Genomic DNA, 27951 nt, shown 5'->3' with positions numbered 1-27951 from the left:
ACATCTTCAGTTTAAATATACGACTAAAAACATACCTTCAATTTAAACATAAGACTAAAAACACACCTTCAGTTTAAACATAAGACTAAAAACATACCTTCAGTTTAAACATACGACTAAAAACACACCTTCAGTTTAAACATAAGACTAAAAACACACCTTCAGTTTAAATATACGACTAAAAACACACCTTCAGTTAAACATAAGACTAAAAACACTCCGTCAGTTTAAACATAAGACTAAAAAATCACCTTCAGTTTAAACATAAGACTAAAAACATACCTTCACTTTAAACATAAGACTAAAAACACACCTTCAGTTTAAACTTAAGACTAAAAACACACCTTCAGTTTAAACATAAGACTAAAAAAATACCTTCAATTTAAACATAAGACTAAAAACACACCTTCAGTTTAAACATAAGACTAAAAACACACCTTCAGTTTAAATATACGACAAAAACAAAGCTTCAGTTTAAATATACGACTAAAAACACACCTTCAGTTTAAATATATGACAAAAACAAACCTTCAGTTTAAATATACCACAAAAACACACCTTCAGTTTAAATATACGACAAAAACACACCTTCAGTTTAAATATATGACAAAAACAAACCTTCAGTTTAAATATACGACAAAAACACACCTTCAGTTTAAATATACGACAAAAACAAACCTTCAGTTTAAATATACGACAAAAACACATTCATTCATTCATTCATTTTCTGAACCCGCTTTATCCTCACTAGGGTCACGGGGGTCGCTTGGAGCCTATCCCAGCTACATAGGGGCGAAGGCAGGGTACACCCTGGACAAGTCGCCAGTTCATCGCAGGGCTGACAAAAACACAGCTTCAGTTTAAATATACGACTAAAAACACACCTTCAGTTTAAATATACGACAAAAACACACCTTCAGTTTAAATATACGACTAAAAACACAGCTTCAGTTTAAATATACGACTAAAAACACACCTTCAGTTTAAATATCTGACAAAAACACACCTTCAGTTTAAATATACAACTAAAAACACACCTTCAGTTTAAATATACGAAAAAAACACAGCTTCAGTTTAAATATACAACTAAAAACACACCTTCAGTTTAAATATACGACTAAAAACACACCTTCGGTTTAAATATATGACAAAAAACACACCTTCAGTTTAAATATATGAAAAAAAACCACCTTCGGTTTAAAAATACAACTAAAAACACACCTTAAGTTTAAATATACGACTAAAAACACACCTTCAGTTAAACATAAGACTAAAAACACTCCGTCAGTTTAAACATAAGACTAAAAACACACCTTCAGTTTAAACATAAGACTAAAAACATACCTTCACTTTAAACATAAGACTAAAAACACACCTTCAGTTTAAACTTAAGACTAAAAACACACCTTCAGTTTAAACATAAGACTAAAAAAATACCTTCAATTTAAACATAAGACTAAAAACACACCTTCAGTTTAAACATAAGACTAAAAACACACCTTCAGTTTAAACATAAGACTAAAAACACACCTTCAGTTTAAATATACGACAAAAACAAAGCTTCAGTTTAAATATACGACTAAAAACACACCTTCAGTTTAAATATATGACAAAAACAAACCTTCAGTTTAAATATACCACAAAAACACACCTTCAGTTTAAATATACGACAAAAACACACCTTCAGTTTAAATATATGACAAAAACAAACCTTCAGTTTAAATATACGACAAAAACACACCTTCAGTTTAAATATACGACAAAAACAAACCTTCAGTTTAAATATACGACAAAAACACATTCATTCATTCATTCATTTTCTGAACCCGCTTTATCCTCACTAGGGTCACGGGGGTCGCTTGGAGCCTATCCCAGCTACATAGGGGCGAAGGCAGGGTACACCCTGGACAAGTCGCCAGTTCATCGCAGGGCTGACAAAAACACAGCTTCAGTTTAAATATACGACTAAAAACACACCTTCAGTTTAAATATACGACAAAAACACACCTTCAGTTTAAATATACGACTAAAAACACAGCTTCAGTTTAAATATACGACTAAAAACACACCTTCAGTTTAAATATACAACTAAAAACACACCTTCAGTTTAAATATACGAAAAAAAACACAGCTTCAGTTTAAATATACAACTAAAAACACACCTTCAGTTTAAATATACGACTAAAAACACACCTTCGGTTTAAATATATGACAAAAAACACACCTTAAGTTTAAATATACGACAAAAAACACACCTTCGGTTTAACTATACAACTACAGACACACCTTCAGTTGAAATATACAACTTAAAACACACTTTTGGTTTAAATATATGACAAAAAACACATCTTCAGCTTAAATATACAACTAAAAACACACCTTCAGTTTAAATATACGAAAAAAAACAAACCTTCGGTTTAAATATATGACAAAAACACACCTTTGGTTTATATATACGACAAAAACACACCTTCAGTTTAAATATACGACAAAAACACACCTTCAGTTCAGTTTAAATATACGACTAAAAACTTCCTTCAGTTCAGTTTAAATATACGACTAAAAACACGGCTTCAGTTCAGTTTAAATATACGACTAAAAACACGTCTTCAGTTCAGTTTAAATATACGACTAAAAATAAACCTTCAGTTCAGTTTAAATATATGACTAAAAACAAAACTTCAGTTCAGTTTAAATATACGACTAAAAACACGCCTTCAATTCAGTTTAAATATACGACTAAAAACACGCCTTCAGTTCAGTTTAAATATACGACTAAAAACACAACTTCAGTTCAGTTTAAATATACGACTAAAAACACGCCTTCAGTTCAGTTTAAATATACGACTAAAAACATGTCTTCAGTTCAGTTTAAATATACGAATAAAAACTTCCTTCAGTTCAGTTTAAATATACGACTAAAAACACAACTTCAGTTCAGTTTAAATATACGAACAAAAACACGCCTTCAGTTCAGTTTAAATATACAACTAAAAACACGCCTTCAGTTCAGTTTAAATATACGACTAAATAGACACCGTCAGTTTAAATATACGACTAAAAACACTCCTTCAGTTCAGTTTAAATATACGACTAAAAACACCCCTTCAGTTCAGTGTAAATATACGACTAAAAACACCCCTTCAGTTCAGTTTAAATATACGACTAAAAACACGTCTTCAGTTTAAATACACGACTAAAAACACGCCTTCAGTTCAGTTTAAATATACGACCAAAAACACGCCTTCAGTTCAGTTTAAATATACAACTAAAAACACGCCTTCAGTTCAGTTTAAATATACGACTAAAAAGACACCGTCAGTTTAAATATATGACTAAAAACACCCCTTCAGTTCAGTTTAAATATACGACTAAAAACACGCCTTCAGTTCAGTTTAAATATACGACTAAAAACACACCTTCAGTTCAGTTTAAATATACGACTAAAAACTGCCTTCAGTTCAGTTTAAATATACAACTAAAAACACACTTTCAGTTCAGTTTAAATATACGACTAAAAACTGCCTTCAGTTCAGTTTAAATATACGACTAAAACCTGCCTTCAGTTCAGTTTAAATATACGACTGAAAACACACCTTCAGTTCAGTTTAAATATACGACTAAAAACACGCCTTCAGTTCAGTTTAAATATACAACTAAAAACACGCCTTCAGTTCAGTTTAAATATACGACTAAAAAGACACCGTCAGTTTAAATATACGACTAAAAAGACCCCTTCAGTTCAGTTTAAATATACGACTAAAAACACGCCTTCAGTTCAGTTTAAATATACGACTAAAAACACACCTTCAGTTCAGTTTAAATATACGACTAAAAACTGCCTTCAGTTCAGTTTAAATATACAACTAAAAACACGCTTTCAGTTCAGTTTAAATATACGACTAAAAACTGCCTTCAGTTCAGTTTAAATATACGACTAAAACCTGCCTTCAGTTCAGTTTAAATATACGACTGAAAACACACCTTCAGTTCAGTTTAAATATACGACTAAAAAGATACCTTCAGTTTAAATATATGACTAAATACACACCTTCAGTTCAGTTTAAATATACGACTAAAAACACGCCTTTAGGTCAGTTTAAATATACGACTAAAAACAAGCCTTCAGTTCAGTTTAAATATACGACTAAAAAGATACCTTCAGTTTAAATATATGACTAAATACACACCTTCAGTTCAGTTTAAATATACGACTAAAAACACGCCTTTAGGTCAGTTTAAATATACGACTAAAAACAAGCCTTCAGTTCAGTTTAAATATACGACTAAAAACACACCTTCAGTTCAGTTTAAATATACAACTAAAAACACGCCTTCAGTTCAGTTTAAATATACGACTAAAAACACGCCTTCAGTTCAGTTTAAATATACGACTAAAAACACACCTTCAGTTCAGTTTAAATATACGACTAAAACTGCCTTCAGTTCAGTTTAAATATACAACTAAAAACACACTTTCAGTTCAGTTTAAATATACGACTAAAAACTGCCTTCAGTTCAGTTTAAATATACGACTAAAACCTGCCTTCAGTTCAGTTTAAATATACGACTGAAAACACACCTTCAGTTCAGTTTAAATATACGACTAAAAACACGCCTTCAGTTCAGTTTAAATATACAACTAAAAACACGCCTTCAGTTCAGTTTAAATATACGACTAAAAAGACACCGTCAGTTTAAATATACGACTAAAAAGACCCCTTCAGTTCAGTTTAAATATACGACTAAAAACTGCCTTCAGTTCAGTTTAAATATACAACTAAAAACACGCTTTCAGTTCAGTTTAAATATACGACTAAAAACTGCCTTCAGTTCAGTTTAAATATACGACTAAAACCTGCCTTCAGTTCAGTTTAAATATACGACTGAAAACACACCTTCAGTTCAGTTTAAATATACGACTAAAAAGATACCTTCAGTTTAAATATATGACTAAATACACACCTTCAGTTCAGTTTAAATATACGACTAAAAACACGCCTTTAGGTCAGTTTAAATATACGACTGAAAACACACCTTCAGTTCAGTTTAAATATACGACTAAAAAGATACCTTCAGTTTAAATATATGACTAAATACACACCTTCAGTTCAGTTTAAATATACGACTAAAAACACGCCTTTAGGTCAGTTTAAATATACGACTAAAAACAAGCCTTCAGTTCAGTTTAAATATACGACTAAAAACACACCTTCAGTTCAGTTTAAATATACAACTAAAAACACGCCTTCAGTTCAGTTTAAATATACGACTAAAAACACGCCTTCAGTTCAGTTTAAATATACGACTAAAAACACACCTTCAGTTCAGTTTAAATATACGACTAAAACTGCCTTCAGTTCAGTTTAAATATACAACTAAAAACACACTTTCAGTTCAGTTTAAATATACGACTAAAAACTGCCTTCAGTTCAGTTTAAATATACGACTAAAACCTGCCTTCAGTTCAGTTTAAATATACGACTGAAAACACACCTTCAGTTCAGTTTAAATATACGACTAAAAACACGCCTTCAGTTCAGTTTAAATATACAACTAAAAACACGCCTTCAGTTCAGTTTAAATATACGACTAAAAAGACACCGTCAGTTTAAATATACGACTAAAAAGACCCCTTCAGTTCAGTTTAAATATACGACTAAAAACACGCCTTCAGTTCAGTTTAAATATACGACTAAAAACACACCTTCAGTTCACTTTAAATATACGACTAAAAACTGCCTTCAGTTCAGTTTAAATATACAACTAAAAACACGCTTTCAGTTCAGTTTAAATATACGACTAAAAACTGCCTTCAGTTCAGTTTAAATATACGACTAAAACCTGCCTTCAGTTCAGTTTAAATATACGACTGAAAACACACCTTCAGTTCAGTTTAAATATACGAATAAAAAGATACCTTCAGTTTAAATATATGACTAAATACACACCTTCAGTTCAGTTTAAATATACGACTAAAAACACGCCTTTAGGTCAGTTTAAATATACGACTAAAAACAAGCCTTCAGTTCAGTTTAAATATACGACTAAAAACACACCTTCAGTTCAGTTTAAATATACGACTAAAAACACACCTTCAGTTCAGTTTAAATATACGACTAAAAACACACCGTCAGTTTAAATATACGACCAAAAACACACCTTCAGTTCAGTTTAAATATACGACTAAAAACAAACCTTCAGTTCAGTTTAAATATACAATTAAAAACTACCTTAAGTTCAGTTTAAATATACGACTAAAAACACACCTTCTGTTCAGTTTAAATATACGACTAAAAACACGCCTTCAGTTCAGTTTAAATATACGACTAAAAACACACCTTCAGTTCAGTTTAAATATACGACTAAAAACACGCCTTCAGTTCAGTTTAAATATACGACTAAAAACACACCTTCAGTTCAGTTTAAATATACGACTAAAAACACGCCTTCAGTTCAGTTTAAATATACGACTAAAAACACGCCTTCAGTTCAGTTTAAATATACGACTAAAAACAAACCTTAAGTTCAGTTTAAATATACAACTAAAAACACGCCTTCAGTTCAGTTTAAATATATGACAAAAAACACACCTTCAGTTCAGTTTAAATATACGACTAAAAACACGCCTTCAGTTCAGTTTAAATATACGACTAAAAACTGCCTTCGTTTCAGTTTAAATATACGACTAAAAACACGCCTTCAGTTCAGTTTAAATATACGACTAAAAACACGCCTTCAGTTCAGTTTAAATATACGACTAAAAACTGCCTTCAGTTCAGTTTAAATATACGACTAAAAACACGCCTTCAGTTCAGTTTAAATATACGACCAAAAACACGCCTTCAGTTCAGTTTAAATATACGACTAAAAACTCACCTTCAGTTCAGTTTAAATATACGACTGAAAACACACCTTCAGTTCAGTTTAAATATACGACTAAAAAGACACCGTCAGTTTAAATATACGACTAAAAACACACCTTCAGTTCAGTTTAAATATACGACTAAAAACACGCCTTCAGTTCAGTTTAAATATACGACTAAAAACACACCTTCAGTTAAGTTTAAATATACGACTAAAAACAACCTTCAGTTCAGTTTAAATATACAACTAAAAACACGCCTTCAGTTCAGTTTAAATATACGACTAAAAACTGCCTTCAGAAAAGTTTAAATATACGACTAAAAACTGCCTTCAGTTCAGTTTAAATATACGACTGAAAACACACCTTCAGTTCAGTTTAAATATACGACTAAAAACATACCTTCAATTTAAATATATGACTAAATACACACCTTCAGTTCAGTTTAAATATACGACTAAAAACACGCCTTTAGTTCAGTTTAAATATACGACTAAAAACAAGCCTTCAGTTCAGTTTATATATACGACTAAAAACACACCTTCAGTTCAGTTTAAATATACGACTAAAACACACCGTCAGTTTAAATATACGACCAAAAACACACCTTCAGTTCAGTTTAAATATACGACTAAAAACAAACCTTAAGTTCAGTTTAAATATACAATTAGAAACTTCCTTAAGTTCAGTTTAAATATACAACTAAAAACACACCTTCAGTTCAGTTTAAATATACGACTAAAAACACACCTTCAGTTCTCTTTAAATATACAACTAAAAACCTCCTTCAGTTCAGTTTAAATGTACGACTAAAAACATGCCTTCAGTTCAGTTTAAATATACGACTAAAAACTTCAGTTCAGTTTAAATATAGGACTAAAAACTCCCTTCAGTTCAGTTTAAATATACGACTAAAAACACGCCTTCAGTTCAGTTTAAATATACGACTAAAAACACACCTTCAGTTCAGTTTAAATATACGACTAAAAACTGCCTTCAGTTCAGTTTAAATATCCAACTAAAAACACGCCTTCAGTTCAGTTTAAATATACGACTAAAAACTGCCTTCAGTTCAGTTTAAATATACGACTAAAAAGATACCTTCAGTTTAAATATATGACTAAATACACACCTTCAGTTCAGTTTAAATATACAACTAAAAACACGCCTTTAGTTCAGTTTAAATATACGACTAAAAACAAGCCTTCAGTTCAGTTTAAATATACGACTAAAAACACACCTTCAGTTCAGTTTAAATATACGACTAAAAACACACCGTCAGTTTAAATATACGACCAAAAACACACCTTCAGTTCAGTTTAAATATACGACTAAAAACAAACCTTCAGTTCAGTTTAAATATACAATTAAAAACTACCTTAAGTTCAGTTTAAATATATGACTAAAAACACACCTTCAATTCAGTTTAAATATACGACTAAAAACACACCTTCAGTTCAGTTTAAATATACGACTAAAAACACGCCTTTAGTTCAGTTTAAATTTACGACTAAAAACAAACCTTAAGTTCAGTTTAAATATACAATTAAAAACTACCTTAATTTCAGTTTAAATATACGACTAAAAACACACCTTCTGTTCAGTTTAAATATACGACAAAAACACACCTTCAGTTTAAATATACGACTAAAAACACGCCTTTAGTTCAGTTTAAATATACGACTAAAAACAAGCCTTCAGTTCAGTTTAAATACACGACTAAAAACTGCCTTCAGTTCAGTTTAAATTTATGACTAAAAACACGCCTTCAGTTCAGTTTAAATATACGACTAAAAACAAACCTTCAGTTCAGTTTAAATATACAACTAAAAACACGCCTTCAGTTCAGTTTAAATATACGACTAAAAACACACCTTCAGTTCAGTTTAAATATACGACTAAAAACACGCCTTCAGTTCAGTTTAAATATACGACTAAAAACACGCCTTCAGTTCAGTTTAAATATACGACTAAAAACAAACCTTAAGTTCAGTTTAAATATACAACTAAAAACACGCCTTCAGTTCAGTTTAAATATATGACTAAAAACACACCTTCAGTTCAGTTTAAATATATGACTAAAAACACGCCTTCAGTTCAGTTTAAATATACGACTAAAAACTGCCTTCATTTCAGTTTAAATATACGACTAAAAACACGCCTTCAGTTCAGTTTAAATATACGACTAAAAACACGCCTTCAGTTCAGTTTAAATATACGACTAAAACCTGGCTTCAGTTCAGTTTAAATATACGACTAAAAACACGCCTTCAGTTCAGTTTAAATATACGACCAAAAACACGCCTTCAGTTCAGTTTAAATGTACAACTAAAAACACGCCTTCAGTTCAGTTTAAATATACGACTAAAAACTCACCTTCAGTTCAGTTTAAATATACGACTGAAAACACACCTTCAGTTCAGTTTAAATATACGACTAAAAAGACACCGTCAGTTTAAATATACGACTAAAAACACACCTTCAGTTCAGTTTAAATATACGACTAAAAACACGCCTTCAGTTCAGTTTAAATATACGACTAAAAACACGCCTTCAGTTCAGTTTAAATATACGACTAAAAACAACCTTCAGTTCAGTTTAAATATACAACTAAAAACACGCCTTCAGTTCAATTTAAATATACGACTCAAAACTGCCTTCAGAACAGTTTAAATATACAACTAAAAACTGCCTTCAGTTCAGTTTAAATATACGACTGAAAACACACCTTCAGTTCAGTTTAAATATACGACTAAAAACATACCTTCAGTTTAAATATATGACTAAATACACACCTTCAGTTCAGTTTAAATATACGACTAAAAACACGCCTTTAGTTCAGTTTAAATATACGACTAAAAACAAGCCTTCAGTTCAGTTTATATATACGACTAAAAACACACCTTCAGTTCAGTTTAAATATACGACTGAAAACACACCTTCAGTTCAGTTTAAATATACGACTAAAAAGACACCGTCAGTTTAAATATACGACTAAAAACACACCTTCAGTTCAGTTTAAATATACGACTAAAAACACGCCTTCAGTTCAGTTTAAATATACGACTAAAAACACACCTTCAGTTCAGTTTAAATATACGACTAAAAACAACCTTCAGTTCAGTTTAAATATACAACTAAAAACACGCCTTCAGTTCAATTTAAATATACGACTAAAAACTGCCTTCAGAACAGTTTAAATATACAACTAAAAACTGCCTTCAGTTCAGTTTAAATATACGACTGAAAACACACCTTCAGTTCAGTTTAAATATACGACTAAAAACATACCTTCAGTTTAAATATATGACTAAATACACACCTTCAGTTCAGTTTAAATATACGACTAAAAACACGCCTTTAGTTCAGTTTAAATATACGACTAAAAACAAGCCTTCAGTTCAGTTTATATATACGACTAAAAACACACCTTCAGTTCAGTTTAAATATACGACTAAAAACACACCGTCAGTTTAAATATACGACCAAAAACACACCTTCAGTTCAGTTTAAATATACGACTAAAAACAAACCTTCAGTTCAGTTTAAATATACAATTAAAAACTACCTTAAGTTCAGTTTAAATATACAACTAAAAACACGCTTTCAGTTCAGTTTAAATATACGACTAAAAACTGCCTTCAGTTCAGTTTAAATATACGACTAAAACCTGCCTTCAGTTTAGTTTAAATATACGACTGAAAACACACCTTCAGTTCAGTTTAAATATACGACTAAAAAGATACCTTCAGTTTAAATATATGACTAAATACACACCTTCAGTTCAGTTTAAATATACGACTAAAAACACGCCTTTAGGTCAGTTTAAATATACGAATAAAAACAAGCCTTCAGTTCAGTTTAAATATACGACTAAAAACACACCTTCAGTTCAGTTTAAATATACGACTAAAAACACACCTTCAGTTCAGTTTAAATATACGACTAAAAACACACCGTCAGTTTAAATATACGACCAAAAACACACCTTCAGTTCAGTTTAAATATACGACTAAAAACAAACCTTCAGTTCAGTTTAAATATACTTATTAAAAACTACCTTAAGTTCAGTTTAAATATACGACTAAAAACACACCTTCTGTTCAGTTTAAATATACGACTAAAAACACGCCTTCAGTTCAGTTTAAATATACGACTAAAAACACACCTTCAGTTCAGTTTAAATATACGACTAAAAACACGCCTTCAGTTCAGTTTAAATATACGACTAAAAACACGCCTTCAGTTCAGTTTAAATATACGACTAAAAACACGCCTTCAGTTCAGTTTAAATATACGACTAAAAACAACCTTAAGTTCAGTTTAAATATACAACTAAAAACACGCCTTCAGTTCAGTTTAAATATATGACTAAAAACACACCTTCAGTTCAGTTTAAATATACGACTAAAAACACGCCTTCAGTTCAGTTTAAATATACGACTAAAAACTGCCTTCGTTTCAGTTTAAATATACGACTAAAAACACGCCTTCAGTTCAGTTTAAATATACGACTAAAAACACGCCTTCAGTTCAGTTTAAATATACGACTAAAAACTGCCTTCAGTTCAGTTTAAATATACGACTAAAACACGCCTTCAGTTCAGTTTAAATATACGACCAAAAACACGCCTTCAGTTCAGTTTAAATATACGACTAAAAACTCACCTTCAGTTCAGTTTAAATATACGACTGAAAACACACCTTCAGTTCAGTTTAAATATATGACTAAAAAGACACCGTCAGTTTAAATATACGACTAAAAACACACCTTCAGTTCAGTTTAAATATACGACTAAAAACACGCCTTCAGTTCAGTTTAAATATACGACTAAAAACACACCTTCAGTTCAGTTTAAATATACGACTAAAAATAACCTTCAGTTCAGTTTAAATATACAACTAAAAACACGCCTTCAGTTCAGTTTAAATATACGACTAAAAACTGCCTTCAGAACAGTTTAAATATACGACTAAAAACTGCCTTCAGTTCAGTTTAAATATACGACTGAAAACACACCTTCAGTTCAGTTTAAATATACGACTAAAAACATACCTTCAATTTAAATATATGACTAAATACACACCTTCAGTTCAGTTTAAATATACGACTAAAAACACGCCTTTAGTTCAGTTTAAATATACGACTAAAAACAAGCCTTCAGTTCAGTTTATATATACGACTAAAAACACACCTTCAGTTCAGTTTAAATATACGACTAAAAACACACCGTCAGTTTAAATATACGACCAAAAACACACCTTCAGTTCAGTTTAAATATACGACTAAAAACAAACCTTAAGTTCAGTTTAAATATACAATTAGAAACTTCCTTAAGTTCAGTTTAAATATACAACTAAAAACACACCTTCAGTTCAGTTTAAATATACGACTAAAAACACACCTTCAGTTCTCTTTAAATATACAACTAAAAACCTCCTTCAGTTCAGTTTAAATGTACGACTAAAAACATGCCTTCAGTTCAGTTTAAATATACGACTAAAAACTTCAGTTCAGTTTAAATATAGGACTAAAAACTCCCTTCAGTTCAGTTTAAATATACGACTAAAAACACGCCTTCAGTTCAGTTTAAATATACGACTAAAAACACACCTTCAGTTCAGTTTAAATATACGACTAAAAACTGCCTTCAGTTCAGTTTAAATATCCAACTAAAAACACGCCTTCAGTTCAGTTTAAATATACGACTAAAAAGATACCTTCAGTTTAAATATATGACTAAATACACACCTTCAGTTCAGTTTAAATATACAACTAAAAACACGCCTTTAGTTCAGTTTAAATATACGACTAAAAACAAGCCTTCAGTTCAGTTTAAATATACGACTAAAAACACACCTTCAGTTCAGTTTAAATATACGACTAAAAACACACCGTCAGTTTAAATATACGACCAAAAACACACCTTCAGTTCAGTTTAAATATACGACTAAAAACAAACCTTCAGTTCAGTTTAAATATACAATTAAAAACTACCTTAAGTTTAGTTTAAATATATGACTAAAAACACACCTTCAATTCAGTTTAAATATACGACTAAAAACACACCTTCAGTTCAGTTTAAATATACGACCAAAAACACGCCTTTAGTTCAGTTTAAATTTACGACTAAAAACAAACCTTAAGTTCAGTTTAAATATACAATTAAAAACTACCTTAATTTCAGTTTAAATATACGACTAAAAACACACCTTCTGTTCAGTTTAAATATACGACTAAAAACACACCTTCAGTTCAGTTTAAATATACGACTAAAAACACGCCTTTAGTTCAGTTTAAATATACGACTAAAAACAAGCCTTCAGTTCAGTTTAAATACACGACTAAAAACTGCCTTCAGTTCAGTTTAAATTTATGACTAAAAACACGCCTTCAGTTCAGTTTAAATATACGACTAAAAACAAACCTTCAGTTCAGTTTAAATATACAACTAAAAACACGCCTTCAGTTCAGTTTAAATATACGACTAAAAACACACCTTCAGTTCAGTTTAAATATACGACTAAAAACACGCCTTCAGTTCAGTTTAAATATACGACTAAAAACACGCCTTCAGTTCAGTTTAAATATACGACTAAAAACAAACCTTAAGTTCAGTTTAAATATACGACTAAAAACTCACCTTCAGTTCAGTTTAAATATACGACTGAAAACACACCTTCAGTTCAGTTTAAATATACGACTAAAAAGACACCATCAGTTTAAATATACGACTAAAAACACACCTTCAGTTCAGTTTAAATATACGACTAAAAACACGCCTTCAGTTCAGTTTAAATATACGACTAAAAACACGCCTTCAGTTCAGTTTAAATATACGACTAAAAACAACCTTCAGTTCAGTTTAAATATACAACTAAAAACACGCCTTCAGTTCAATTTAAATATACGACTAAGAACTGCCTTCAGAACAGTTTAAATATACAACTAAAAACTGCCTTCAGTTCAGTTTAAATATACGACTGAAAACACACCTTCAGTTCAGTTTAAATATACGACTAAAACATACCTTCAGTTTAAATATATGACTAAATACACACCTTCAGTTCAGTTTAAATATACGACTAAAAACACGCCTTTAGTTCAGTTTAAATATACGACTAAAAACAAGCCTTCAGTTCAGTTTATATATACGACTAAAAACACACCTTCAGTTCAGTTTAAATATACGACTGAAAACACACCTTCAGTTCAGTTTAAATATACGACTAAAAAGACACCGTCAGTTTAAATATACGACTAAAAACACACCTTCAGTTCAGTTTAAATATACGACTAAAAACACGCCTTCAGTTCAGTTTAAATATACGACTAAAAACACACCTTCAGTTCAGTTTAAATATACGACTAAAAACAAACCTTCAGTTCAGTTTAAATATACAACTAAAAACACGCCTTCAGTTCAATTTAAATATACGACTAAAAACTGCCTTCAGAACAGTTTAAATATACAACTAAAAACTGCCTTCAGTTCAGTTTAAATATACGACTGAAAACACACCTTCAGTTCAGTTTAAATATACGACTAAAAACACGCCTTCAGTTCAGTTTAAATATACGACTAACACCTGCCTTCAGTTCAGTTTAAATATACGACTAAAAACACGCCTTCAGTTCAGTTTAAATATACGACCAAAAACACGCCTTCAGTTCAGTTTAAATGTACAACTAAAAACACGCCTTCAGTTCAGTTTAAATATACGACTAAAAACTCACCTTCAGTTCAGTTTAAATATACGACTGAAAACACACCTTCAGTTCAGTTTAAATATACGACTAAAAAGACACCGTCAGTTTAAATATACGACTAAAAACACACCTTCAGTTCAGTTTAAATATACGACTAAAAACACGCCTTCAGTTCAGTTTAAATATACGACTAAAAACACACCTTCAGTTCAGTTTAAATATACGACTAAAAACAACCTTCAGTTCAGTTTAAATATACAACTAAAAACACGCCTTCAGTTCAATTTAAATATACGACTAAAAACTGCCTTCAGAACAGTTTAAATATACAACTAAAAACTGCCTTCAGTTCAGTTTAAATATACGACTGAAAACACACCTTCAGTTCAGTTTAAATATACGACTAAAAACATACCTTCAGTTTAAATATATGACTAAATACACACCTTCAGTTCAGTTTAAATATACGACTAAAAACACGCCTTTAGTTCAGTTTAAATATACGACTAAAAACAAGCCTTCAGTTCAGTTTATATATACGACTAAAAACACACCTTCAGTTCAGTTTAAATATACGACTAAAAACACACCGTCAGTTTAAATATACGACCAAAAACACACCTTCAGTTCAGTTTAAATATACGACTAAAACAAACCTTAAGTTCAGTTTAAATATACAATTAAAAACTACCTTAAGTTCAATTTAAATATACGACTAAAAACACACCTTCTGTTCAGTTTAAAAATACGACTAAAAACACACCTTCAGTTCAGTTTAAATATACGGATAAAAAACACGCCTTCAGTTCAGTTTAAATATACGACTAAAAACTGCCTTCAGTTCAGTTTAAATATACAACTAAAAACTCCTTTAAGTTCAGTTTAAATATATGACTAAAAACTGCCTTCAGTTCAGTTTAAATATACAACTAAAAACTCCCTTAAGTTTAGTTTAAATATACGACTAAAAACACACCTTCAGTTCAGTTTAAATATATGACTAAAAACATACCTTCAGTTTAAATATACAACTAAAAACACGCCTTCAGTTCAGTTTAAAAATACGACTAAAAACACACCTTCAGTTCAGTTTAAATATACGAATAAAAACACGCCTTCAGTACAGTTTAAATATACGACTAAAAACTGCCTTCAGTTCAGTTTAAATATACAACTAAAAACTCCTTTAAGTTCAGTTTAAATATATGACTAAAAACTGCCTTCAGTTCAGTTTAAATATACAACTAAAAACTCCCTTAAGTTTAGTTTAAATATACGACTAAAAACACACCTTCAGTTCAGTTTAAATATACGACTAAAAACATACCTTCAGTTTAAATATACGACTAAAAACACACCTTCAGTTCAGTTTAAATATATGACTAAAACACACCTTCAGTTCAGTTTAAATATACGACTAAAAACACACCGTCAGTTTAAATATACGACCAAAAACACACCTTCAGTTCAGTTTAAATATACAACTAAAAACTGCCTTCAATTCAGTTTAAATATACGACTAAAAACTCCCTTAAGTTCAGTTTAAATATACGACTAAAAACTGCCTTCAGTTCAGTTTAAATATACGACTAAAAACTGCCTTAAGTTCAGTTTAAATATACGACTAAAAACACACCTTCAGTTCAGCTTAAATATACGACTAAAAACACACCTTCAGTTCACTTTAAATATACGACTAAAAACCTCCTTCAGTTCAGTTTAAATGTACGACTAAAACACGCCTTCAGTTCAGTTTAAATATACGACTAAAAACTTCAGTTCAGTCTAAATATAGGACTAAAAACTCCCTTAAGTTCAGTTTAAATATACGACTAAAAACACGCCTTCAGTTCAGGTTAAATATACGACTAAAAACTTCAGTTCAGTTTAAATATGCGACTAAAAACATTCCTTCAGTTCAGTTCAAATATATGACTAAAAACACACCTTCAGTTCAGTTTAAATATACGACTAAAAACACGCCTTCAGTTTAAATATACGTCTAAAAACACACCTTCAGTTCAGTTTAAATATACGACTAAAAACACGCCTTCAGTTCAGTTTAAATATACGACCAAAAACACGCCTTCAGTTCAGTTTAAATATACAACTAAAAACACGCCTTCAGTTCAGTTTAAATATACGACTAAAAAGACACCGTCAGTTTAAATATACGACTAAAAACACCCCTTCAGTTCAGTTTAAATATACGACTAAAAACACGCCTTCAGTTCAGTTTAAATATACGACTAAAAACACACCTTCAGTTCAGTTTAAATATACGACTAAAAACTGCCTTCAGTTCAGTTTAAATATACAACTAAAAACACGCTTTCAGTTCAGTTTAAATATACGACTAAAAACTGCCTTCAGTTCAGTTTAAATATACGACTAAAACCTGCCTTCAGTTCAGTTTAAATATACGACTGAAAACACACCTTCAGTTCAGTTTAAATATACGACTAAAAACACGCCTTCAGTTCAGTTTAAATATACGTCTAAAAACACACCTTCAGTTCAGTTTAAATATACGACTAAAAACACGCCTTCAGTTCAGTTTAAATATACGACTAAAAACTGCCTTCAGTTCAGTTTAAATATATGACTAAAAACACGCCTTCAGTTCAGTTTAAATATACGACCAAAAACACGCCTTCAGTTCAGTTTAAATATACAACTAAAAACAGGCCTTCAGTTCAGTTTAAATATACGACTAAAAAGACACCGTCAGTTTAAATATACGACTAAAAACACCCCTTCAGTTCAGTTTAAATATACGACTAAAAACACGCCTTCAGTTCAGTTTAAATATACGACTAAAAACACACCTTCAGTTCAGTTTAAATATACAACTAAAAACTGCCTTCAGTTCAGTTTAAATATACAACTAAAAACACGCTTTCAGTTCAGTTTAAATATACGACTAAAAACTGCCTTCAGTTCAGTTTAAATATACGACTAAAACCTGCCTTCAGTTCAGTTTAAATATACGACTGAAAACACACCTTCAGTTCAGTTTAAATATACGACTAAAAAGATACCTTCAGTTTAAATATATGACTAAATACACACCTTCAGTTCAGTTTAAATATACGACTAAAAACACGCCTTTAGGTCAGTTTAAATATACGACTAAAAACAAGCCTACAGTTCAGTTTAAATATACGACTAAAAACACACCTTCAGTTCAGTTTAAATATACGACTAAAAACACACCGTCAGTTTAAATATACGACCAAAAACACACCTTCAGTTCAGTTTAAATATACGACTAAAAACAAACCTTCAGTTCAGTTTAAATATACAATTAAAAACTACCTTAAGTTCAGTTTAAATATACGACTAAAAACACACCTTCTGTTCAGTTTAAATATACGACTAAAAACACGCCTTCAGTTCAAGTTAAATATACGACTAAAAACTGCCTTCAGTTCAGTTTAAATATACGACTAAAAACACGCCTTCAGTTCAGTTTAAATATACGACTAAAAACAAACCTTCAGTTCAGTTTAAATATACAACTAAAAACACGCCTTCAGTTCAGTTTAAATATACGACTAAAAACTGCCTTCAGTTCAGTTTAAGTATTCAACTAAAAACTCCTTTAAGTTCAGTTTAAATATACGACTAAAAACACGCCTTCAGTTCAGTTTAAATATACGACTAAAAACACACATTCAATTCAAATATATGACCGTTGTCTCTTTTGTTGTGACCAGAACAGTTTGGATTGGTCACTCTGTGACACCAGAACCCCTGACCCATGGGGGTCACATTTCCTGCATCCATCAGGTCCAGATGGGAAACCCGGGACGTGTGGTCTTGTGAACTATATGAAAACAGCAGGGGGTGTTGAAATGCATTATGGGTGTTCACTGTGAAGGTGGAGCCACTAGGCCTTAGGCTTTTCCTCCTACACCTGGAAGTGGGACAGAAGCAGGTCTGATCCCAAAGACCACCACAGACCACCTGTGGTCTGATCCCAAAGACCACCAGAGACCACCTGTGGTCTGATCCCAAAGACCACCACAGACCACCTGTGGTCTGATCCCAAAGACCACCAGAGACCACCTGTGGTCTGATCCCAAAGACCACCACAGACCACCTGTGGTCTTAGCCCACAGACCACCACAGTCCACCACAGACCACTTCCAGAACCTGGACCTGAAACCTGTCCAACACAGGACCAGATCCTGGTCCATGTCCACAGGTCCTCAACAGCAGGCGGACTCTTACTTCCTGTTGGCGACCACATAGATGCAGGGGTTGTAGAAGGTGGAGGACTTAGCGAAGAGCGGAGCGATGATGGCCATGGAGGCAGGAATGGACCCAGGGTCCCCGAAGGAGGCCCAGAGGCACACCAGGGAGTAAGGAGACCAGGCAACCAGGAACATGAGGATCATAACTACTGACATCTGCAACAGACACAGGAGAAGGAAACTGAGACACAAACTACAGACAAACTACAGACAAACTACAGACACTATCAAAGTGAGCACATTAGGGTTAGGGTTCGGGTTAGGGCTGTTCTTACTTTGGTGACGTCCATCTGGTCAGACCAGTCCACGTTGACACTGTCCAGGCAGTTGGAGGCTCTGGTTCTCTTCACAGTCACAGACACATGATAGTAGCAGTAGAACATGATGGACAGAGGAAGCACGAAGTTCACAGCAATGACTGTCATAGTGTAGGAGATGAAAGATCTGAGGAGGAAAGAACAGGGTTAGAGTTAGAACAAACCCTAACCTTAGGAGACCAAAGACCTGAGGAGGAAAGAACAGGGTTAGAGTTAGAACAAACCCTAACCCTAGGAGACCAAAGACCTGAGGAGGAAAGAACAGGGTTAGAGTTAGAACAAACCCTAACCCTAGGAGACCAAAGACCTGAGGAGGAAAGAACAGGGTTAGAGTTAGAACAAAGGTAAACGACACACACATCCAAAATTAGAGGTGTGCAGGATCCCTAAAAGTAGAACGTGAAAAATAAATGAAGGTCCGCACAACCAGTGAGCTCACTGGTTGTGCGGACCTTCATTTATTTTAGAGTTAGAACAAACCCTAACCCTAGGAGACAAAAGACCTGAGGAAGAAAGAGTGAGAGTTAGACCTAACCCTATCCTGTGGAAGAACCTGAACGCACCATCACTGCACTGAAGAACCTGAAGGCACCATCACTGTAAAGAACTTGAACGCACCATCACTGCACTGAAGAACCTGAATTCACCATCACTGTGAAGAACCAGAACACACCATCACTGCACTGAAGAACCTGAATGCACCATCACTGCACTGAAGAACCTGAATGCACCATCACTGCCCTGAAGAACCTGAATGCACCATCACTGCACTGAAGAACCTGAATGCACCATCACTGCACTGAAGAACCTGAAGGCACCATCACTCAGGTTGGGTTAGGGTTAGGGTTAAGGTTAGGGTCAGGGTGGAACTCACGCGTCGTTGTGTCTCCAGTTGATGGTACATGTTGCTCCTGTGGGGTCGGGGGCGTATCCAGCCCAGCCCACCACCGGCATTGACGACCAGAACACAGCGTTCAGCCACGCCGCCGCGATGAGGAGGTTATAAGAACGAACTGTCATCTTCTGACCTGGAGAAAAACAACAGAAAGGAAACAGTAAAGAAACAGGACCCTAACCGTAACCCTAACCCTGACCCTGACCCTTTAGTGGAGGGTGTTTGTAGTTTGTTTTTAGGTCAGACAGTGGAGAGAGTTTGTAGTTTGTTTCGTCGTTTGTTTTCGGGGTGGCTGACTAGTCGGCCCATGGAGGATGATCTAAAAGTTTTAGACTTATGTGATGTAGGCTGAAAAAGGCTCTATAGGGTTAAACCTTCAGTAGGGTTAGGGTTAAAACTGTGTGGTCAGTATGGGCATGTGCAGGGTTAGGGTTAGGTCCATACCTATATCTGGGTTAGGGTTAGGTCCATACCTATATCTGGGTTAGAGTTAGGGTTAGGTCCATACCTATATCTGGGTTAGGGTAAGGGTTAGGTCCATACCTATATCTGGGGTCAGGGTTAGGGTTAGGTCCATACCTATATCTGGGTTAGGGTTAGGTCCATACCTATATCTGGGTTAGGGTTAGGTCCATACCTATATCTGGGGTTAGGGTTAGGTCCATACCTATATCTGGATTAGGGTTAGGGTTAGGTCCGCACCTATATCTGGGTTAGGGTTAGGTCCATACCTATATCTGGTCTGCAGATGGTCAGGTAGCGGTCGATGGCCACCACGGTCAGCAGACCAATACTGGCCATGCCGAAGAAGATGTTCAGAGCTGCGTAGATCTGAGAAGAAAAAAATCTATTTATTTTAATTTAATGAAACAAAATTCAATCCCACCAAGAGTTTGGAGTTCCTGTCAGTGGACCCTCCAATGCTGCAAAGGGAGTTTGAGATCATTCCAAGAGTTTTACTCTTTGATGAAACTGGGATTGTGTTTTCACCGGTTTGTGTGGTTTACTGCTGAAATACACTGGGATTGTGTTTTCACTGGTTTGTGTGGTTTACTGCTGAAATAAACCGGGATTGTGTTTCCACTGGTTTGTGTGGTTTACTGCTGAAATAAACCGGGATTGTGTTTTTACTGGTTTGCTGTGGTTTACTGCTGAAATAAACTGGTTGATTTGAAAAACTCTCCCTGAATCCTCTGATCGGTTCAATAAATCCTTCCAGTTCTGTAGGAACTCTGGGACACTGTAAACAGGTGAAATCCAAAGTGTTGTGGTAAATCTGTGTGTGGTGGATTAGTAGAATCACTAAAATAACAGCGAATGGAGGAAAGAGAAGATAATCTGCCCAAGAATCCACACGACTGAATGTGAATGTGCGTCAGCGAGCTCACAGCTTTAGTCTGTAAAGTGTTTGTTTGGTGATCATGTGACACTTTCCTTCTGCAACTGGTTGTTTGAGGGTGAGCTGAGGTTTAGTAGGATACTGGAAGGAAACAGAGCCTAAACCTTAACCCTAACCTTAACCCATCCAAGTACAGGACTAAAAACACATGTGGGGGTATGGTCACCAACACAAACCAAGCTAAACTAACCCTAACCCAAGCTAAACAAACCTTAACCCGAGCTAAAATAACCCTAACCCAAGCTAAACAAACCCTAACCCAAGCTAAACAAACCCTAACCCGAGCTAAAATAACCCTAACCCAAGCTAAACAAACCCTAACCCGAGCTAAAATAACCCTAACCCAAGCTAAACAAACCCTAACCCGAGCTAAACTAACCCTAACCCAAGCTAAACAAACCCTAACCCGGGCTAAAATAACCCTAACCCAAGCTAAACAAACCCTAACTGGACTGGACTTTATCAAACTGAAAGGATCCACAATCACTGCCAGAACAGCAGTGGGAGGACAAAGGACCGATCCCACTGTCCATCCATGTCGGGGGTTCGTTTGTCCAACGACCACCATCTGTGTTTTATCTGTATTTAAATTCAGGACGTTGGTGCGCGTCCATAACTGCACACCTGAGACAGTCCTGCAGTGGTTTTTATTGTGCAGAGGCTGTCGTTGGCCGTTACTGGCAGGTACACCTGAACATCATCTGCAAAGAAATGAAAAGCAACATGTAGTTTTTAAAAACAGAGCCCAGTGGAAGCAAAAAGAAGAGGCACTAAAACAGAACCCTGGGGAACACCGCAGATCAGTGACACAGAGGAGACGGACTGGACAAGATTTATGGAAAAAACATCTGTAAGAAGTTCAGCGACTTGTCCAGGGTGAACCCGCCTCCACCCCTATGTAGCTGGGATAGGCTCTAACCCTAACCCTAACCCTAACCCTGGGATAGACCCCAACCTTAACCCTAAACCTGGGATAGGCCCCAACCCTAACCCTAACCCTAACCCTGGGATAGGCCCCAACCTTAACCCTAACCCTGGGATAGGCCCCAACCTTAACCCTAACCCTGGGATAGGCCCTAACCCTAACCCTAACCCTGGGATAGGCCCCAACCCTAACCCTAACCCTAACCCTGGGATAGGCCCCAACCTGAACCCTAACTCGTGATCCTAGTGAGGATAAAGCGGATTCAGAAAGTGAATGACTGAATGTTTGGACTTGTGTTAGACAGATCAGATGAAGTGCAGTACCCTTAATGCCCACAGGTGTGGTTAGGGTTAGGGTTAGGGTCAGAAGGATTCTGTGGCCCACTGTGTCAAAGGCTGCAGACAATTCCAAAAGCAATAAAGCAGAAGATTTCCCTGAGTCAGCAGTAACTAACCCTAACCCTAACCCTAACCCAGCAGTTAGGGTTAGGGTTAGTTAGTCCATCCTGGGTTAGTCCTACCTGACATCCTGTGTATCCAAACTTCCAGCTTCCGTGGATGTCGGATGCTGCAGACATCGGATATCCAATCCCTGCCACTCCGATGTCGGTGAATGCCAGGTTAATGATGATGGAGTTGGTGGCGGTTCGAAGTTCCTTAAACTTCACAAACATCAGCAGGACGACAATGTTACTGCTGAGACTGATGACACCTGAAAAGAAGAGTTTAGATTACTAAAGAAGAGTTTAGAAAAGAAGAGTTTAGATTATTAAAGAAGAGTTTAGAAAAGAAGAGTTTAGATTATTAAAGACGAGTTTAGATTATTAAAGAAGAGTTTAGATTATTAAAGAAGAGTTTAGAAAAGAAGAGTTTAGATTATTAAAGAAGAGTTTAGAAAAGAAGAGTTTAGATTATTAAAGAAGAGTTTAGAAAAGAAGAGTTTAGATTATTAAAGAAGAGTTTAGATTATTAAAGAAGAGTTTAGAAAAGAAGAGTTTAGTTTATTAAAGAAGAGTTTAGATTATTAAAGAAGAGTTTAGAAAAGAAGAGTTTAGATTATTAAAGAAGAGTTTAGATTATTAAAGAAGAGTTTAGAAAAGAAGAGTTTAGATTATTAAAGAAGAGTTTAGAAAAGAAGAGTTTAGATTATTAAAGAAGAGTTTAGATTATTAAAGAAGAGTTTAGAAAAGAAGAGTTTAGATTTTTAAAGAAGAGTTTAGAAAAGAAGAGTTTAGATTATTAAAGAAGAGTTTATAGATAATTAAAGAAGAGTTTAGAAAAGAAGAGTTTAGATTATTAAAGAAGAGTTTAGAAAAGAAGAGTTTAGATTATTAAAGAAGAGTTTAGAAAAGAAGAGTTTAGACTATTAAAGAACAAGTTTAGAAAAGAAGAGTTTAGATTATTAAAGAAGAGTTTAGAAAAGAAGAGTTTAGAAAAGAAGAGTTTAGATTATTAAAGAAGTTTAGAAAAGAAGAGTTTAGATTATTAAAGAAGAGTTTAGATTATTAAAGAAGAGTTTAGAAAAGAAGAGTTTAGATTATTAAAGAAGAGTTTAGAAAAGAAGAGTTTAGATTATTAAAGAAGAGTTTAGAAAAGATGAGTTTAGATGATTAAAGAAGAGTTTAGAAAAGAAGAGTTTAGATTATTAAAGAAGAGTTTAGATTATTACAGTTTAAGATGATGACACCTGAAAAGAAGAGTTCAGATTTTATTCAACAAGATCATCTCATCCCATCTCATCTCATCTCTCATCTATTAAAGCTATTTGTGACATTGCTTGGGCCTAACCCTCAGTCTCAGCAGCATGGCCCTCTATGGCAGCTGGAACAAACTGACCCTAACCCTCACCCTGGGAGTTCAGGGATCCCAAAGGATCTGAAGTTGGCATTGAGGTGAGGACTGGCAGAAAGTGGAGGGACCAGGAGGCCCTGGACCAGGAGCTAGTGGACCAGGAGGCAGTGGACCAGGAGGCACTGGACCAGGAGCTAGTGGACCAGGAGGCAGTGGACCAGGATGCAGAGGACCAGGAGACAGTGGACCAGGAGGCTGTGGACCAGGAGGCTGTGGACCAGTAGGCAGTGGACCAGGAGGCAGTGGACCAGGAGGCACTGGACCAGGAGCTAGTGGACCAGGAGGCAGTGGACCAGGATGCAGAGGACCAGAAGACAGTGGACCAGGAGGCTGTGGACCAGGAGGCAGTGGACCAGGAGGCCCTAGACCAGGAGCTAGTGGACCAGGAGCTAGTGGACCAGGAGGCAGTGGACCAGGATGCAGAGGACCAGGAGACAGTGGACCAGGAGGCAGTGGACCAGGAGGCAGTGGACCAGGATGCAGAGGACCAGGAGACAGTGGACCAGGAGGCCCTGGACCAGGAGCTAGTGGACCAGGAGGCAGTGGACCAGGAGGCACTGGACCAGGATCCAGAGGACCAGGAGGTACTGGACCAGGAGGCAGTGGACCAGGAGGCAGTGGACCCAGCAGAACCACAGCTCCGTCACAGACAGCTCATGTGATCTGTGGCTGTTCAGGACTGGGAGCCATTCCAACGACCCACTACAACAAATTTAAGGACAAGGATAACTAATTTGGTCCAACCCGAAGTGAGGGCCTGGGGTTGAGGAGCAACGTGCAATCCAGACAACAGGGTGCATGGTCCAGATGTTCTAGATGAGAAGATGCCATGAACAGGAAAATCACATGGCCTGAATTGTGGAGGGCGGAACCCTACCACATCAAATTCCTTATTTGGTCTAGGATGTCCTGCCCAGCCCATCGAGCCTCTTCTGTTTTGGCAAGGTTGAAACCCCAGCATGTCCCTTGTGCCAAGGTAGAGGAGATGTGGAGAACATCCTCAGCAGCTGTCCTAGATGGCCCTAACCCTATCCCTATGACCAGGTGCTGAAGGCGGTTGCTGAGTCCATCAACAGCGCAACTGACCACAACAAGCACTTGCGACCATCAAGGTGTGAAATCCCCTTCATGGGGGTGGGAGAACATCCACCTTCCGGACCGGAAGCCCTAACAGGCCTCCTGGGAACAGCAAAGGACCGGCAGCTAAGGGTGGACCTGGGAAAGGCACTAAGGTTCCCTGAAAACATCTCAGAAACCAGTCTTAGACTAGACATGGTCCTCTTCTCAGAGTCATCCAAGCAGATCATCCTGTTGGAGCTAACGGTGCCCTGGGAGGAGAGGATGGAGGAAGCCGGGGAGAGGAAGAGGGAAAATAGGCGAAGCTGGTGGAGTGGCGCAGGTGGGGGTGGAGTGCACGGTGCTTCCCCACTGAAGTCCAGGGGAAGGGGCTGTGCAAAGCCTCCAGCCTCCTGGGCATCACAGGAGAAGAAGAACCATGAGAAGAGCTTCTGAGGCTGAAGAGAGAGCCTCACCATGGACCATGTGGACCAGGAGGGACCAGGAGAGAGCCTCACCATGGCCCTAACCCTAACCCTGTGGACCAGGAGGGACCAGGAGAGAGCCTCACCGTGGCCCTAACCCTAACCCTGTGGACCAGGAGGGACAAGGAGAGAGCCTCACCGTGGCCCTAACCCTAACCCTGTGGACCAGGAGGGACAAGGAGAGAGCCTCACCGTGGCCCTAACCCTAACCCTGTGGACCAGGAGGGACAAGGAGTGAGCCTCACCGTGGCCCTAGCCCTAACCCTGTGGACCAGGAGGGACAAGGAGAGAGCCTCACCGTGGCCCTAACCCTAACCCTGTGGACCAGGAGGGACAAGGAAAGAGCCTCACCATAGCCCTAGCCCTAACCCTAACCCTGTGGACCAGGAGGGACAAGGAGTGGGCCACAGGTTGGGAACTGATCACCCCTGGTCAGGTCTCCTGGGTGAGGGGGTCTGAAGTTGAAAGACCTGAACCCCCCTGTGAGCCCAGGTACTATCACTGATGATGTGTCCAAGAAACAGCATCACAAGATGCATGGAAAAAACAATCTCATCTCCTTTATCATCTCATCTTATATATCATCTCATATCATTTCATATATCATATATTCTATAACATCTCATATATCATCATATATCGTAAATTACATTATATATTATATATCATATATTATATCAGATCTCATACTGTCTACATTGAATCCAGTGTTAGTCCATTTGGGTGTTCTGCTCTTCTTTAATTTGTTTTTACCGTCAGAACCTTTTCTTATTTTACCATCAGAACCTTTCCTTATTTTACCATCAGAACCTTTCCTTATTTTACCATCAGAACCTTTCCTTATTTTACTATCAGAACCTTTCCTTATTTTACCATCAGAACCTTTCCTTATTTTACCATCAGAATCTTTTCTTATTTTACTATCAGAACCTTTTCTTATTTTACCATCAGAACCTTTTCTTATTTTACTATCAGAACCTTTCCTTATTTTACCATCAGAACCTTTTCTTATTTTACCATCAGAACCCTTCCTTATTTTACCATCAGAACCTTTTCTTATTTTACCATCAGAACCTTTCCTTATTTTACCATCAGAACCTTTTATTTTACCATCAGAACCTTTCCTTATTTTACCATCAGAACCTTTCCTTATTTTACCATCAGAACCTTTTCTTATTTTACCATCAGAACCTTTCCTTATTTTACCATCAGAACCTTTCTTATTTTACCATCAGAATCTTTCCTTATTTTACCATCAGAACCTTTCTTATTTTACCATCAGGACCATTCCTTATTTTACCATCAGAACCTTTTCTTATTTTACCATCAGAACCTTTCCTTATTTTACCATCAGAACCTTTTCTTATTTTACCATCAGAACCTTTCCTTATTTTACCATCAGAACCTTTTCTTATTTTACTATCAGAACCTTTTCTTATTTTACCATCAGAACCTTTTCTTATTTTACTATCAGAACCTTTCCTTATTTTACCATCAGAATCTTTTCTTATTTTACCATCAGAACCTTTCCTTATTTTACCATCAGAACCTTTTCTTATTTTACCATCAGAACCTTTCCTTATTTTACCATCAGAATCTTTTCTTATTTTACCATCAGAACCTTTCCTTATTTTACCATCAGAACCTTTTCTTATTTTACCATCAGAACCTTTCCTTATTTTACCATCAGAACCTTTCCTTATTTTACTATCAGAACCTTTTCTTATTTGTACCCTTCAGATCTTGGCAGAACTCATTCTGTTTGTTACCTGCAGTAATCAGATATCCAGCCACTATGTTGTGCTCCAGTTGTGTAAAAGCGCTTTTTCCTCCATATTCTGCCACAGCAGTGGAAGTGTTGACCTCAGAGTCCATCCCCATATTCAGTGGTCCCCAGGATTTAAAGTAATCTGATACTTCAATTCAAGTCCAACAGACAACAGAGTGAAGACAAACATGGAAATGGTGTTTCAGAGTCAAATCTGAGGATTGTTGAGGAGAAGCCCAGCCCTAACCATAACCCCTACCCCTACCCCTGAGTGTGGGCTGAAGGGGATTAGTACATACCACTGCAGGTGTGGTTTACACCAGATTAACACACACGTGGATTTACTGAAGTTTAGGCAGAACAAAACTGAAGCTGGGTTCACAAACACAGTTTACTCAAATACAGACACAATCTGGAGTTT

General features: G+C 35.5%; 1 protein-coding gene across 1 annotated transcript in view; it reads right to left on the bottom strand.

Annotated features, from left to right (window-relative positions):
• The window catches only part of LOC115415955 (visual pigment-like receptor peropsin), a 28330-nt gene extending 609 nt beyond the window's left edge, over positions 1–27721 (bottom strand). Inside the window, exons 1-6 of the mRNA XM_030129637.1 lie at positions 27532–27721; positions 22892–23082; positions 20779–20878; positions 20027–20180; positions 19111–19279; positions 18813–18991 (exon numbers count right to left, since the gene is read on the bottom strand). Coding sequence (XP_029985497.1) covers positions 18813–18991; positions 19111–19279; positions 20027–20180; positions 20779–20878; positions 22892–23082; positions 27532–27643 — 905 coding nt within the window. The 5' untranslated portion in view covers positions 27644–27721. The remainder of the gene's footprint in view (positions 1–18812; positions 18992–19110; positions 19280–20026; positions 20181–20778; positions 20879–22891; positions 23083–27531) is intronic.
• Positions 27722–27951: the final 230 nt, after the last annotated feature.

This window comes from Sphaeramia orbicularis, unplaced genomic scaffold (assembly GCF_902148855.1).
Source record: "Sphaeramia orbicularis unplaced genomic scaffold, fSphaOr1.1, whole genome shotgun sequence".
Taxonomy (NCBI): Eukaryota; Metazoa; Chordata; class Actinopteri; order Kurtiformes; family Apogonidae; genus Sphaeramia; species Sphaeramia orbicularis.
The sequence above is the reverse complement of the archived record's forward strand: the minus strand, read 5'-3'. Positions and strand labels throughout refer to the sequence as shown.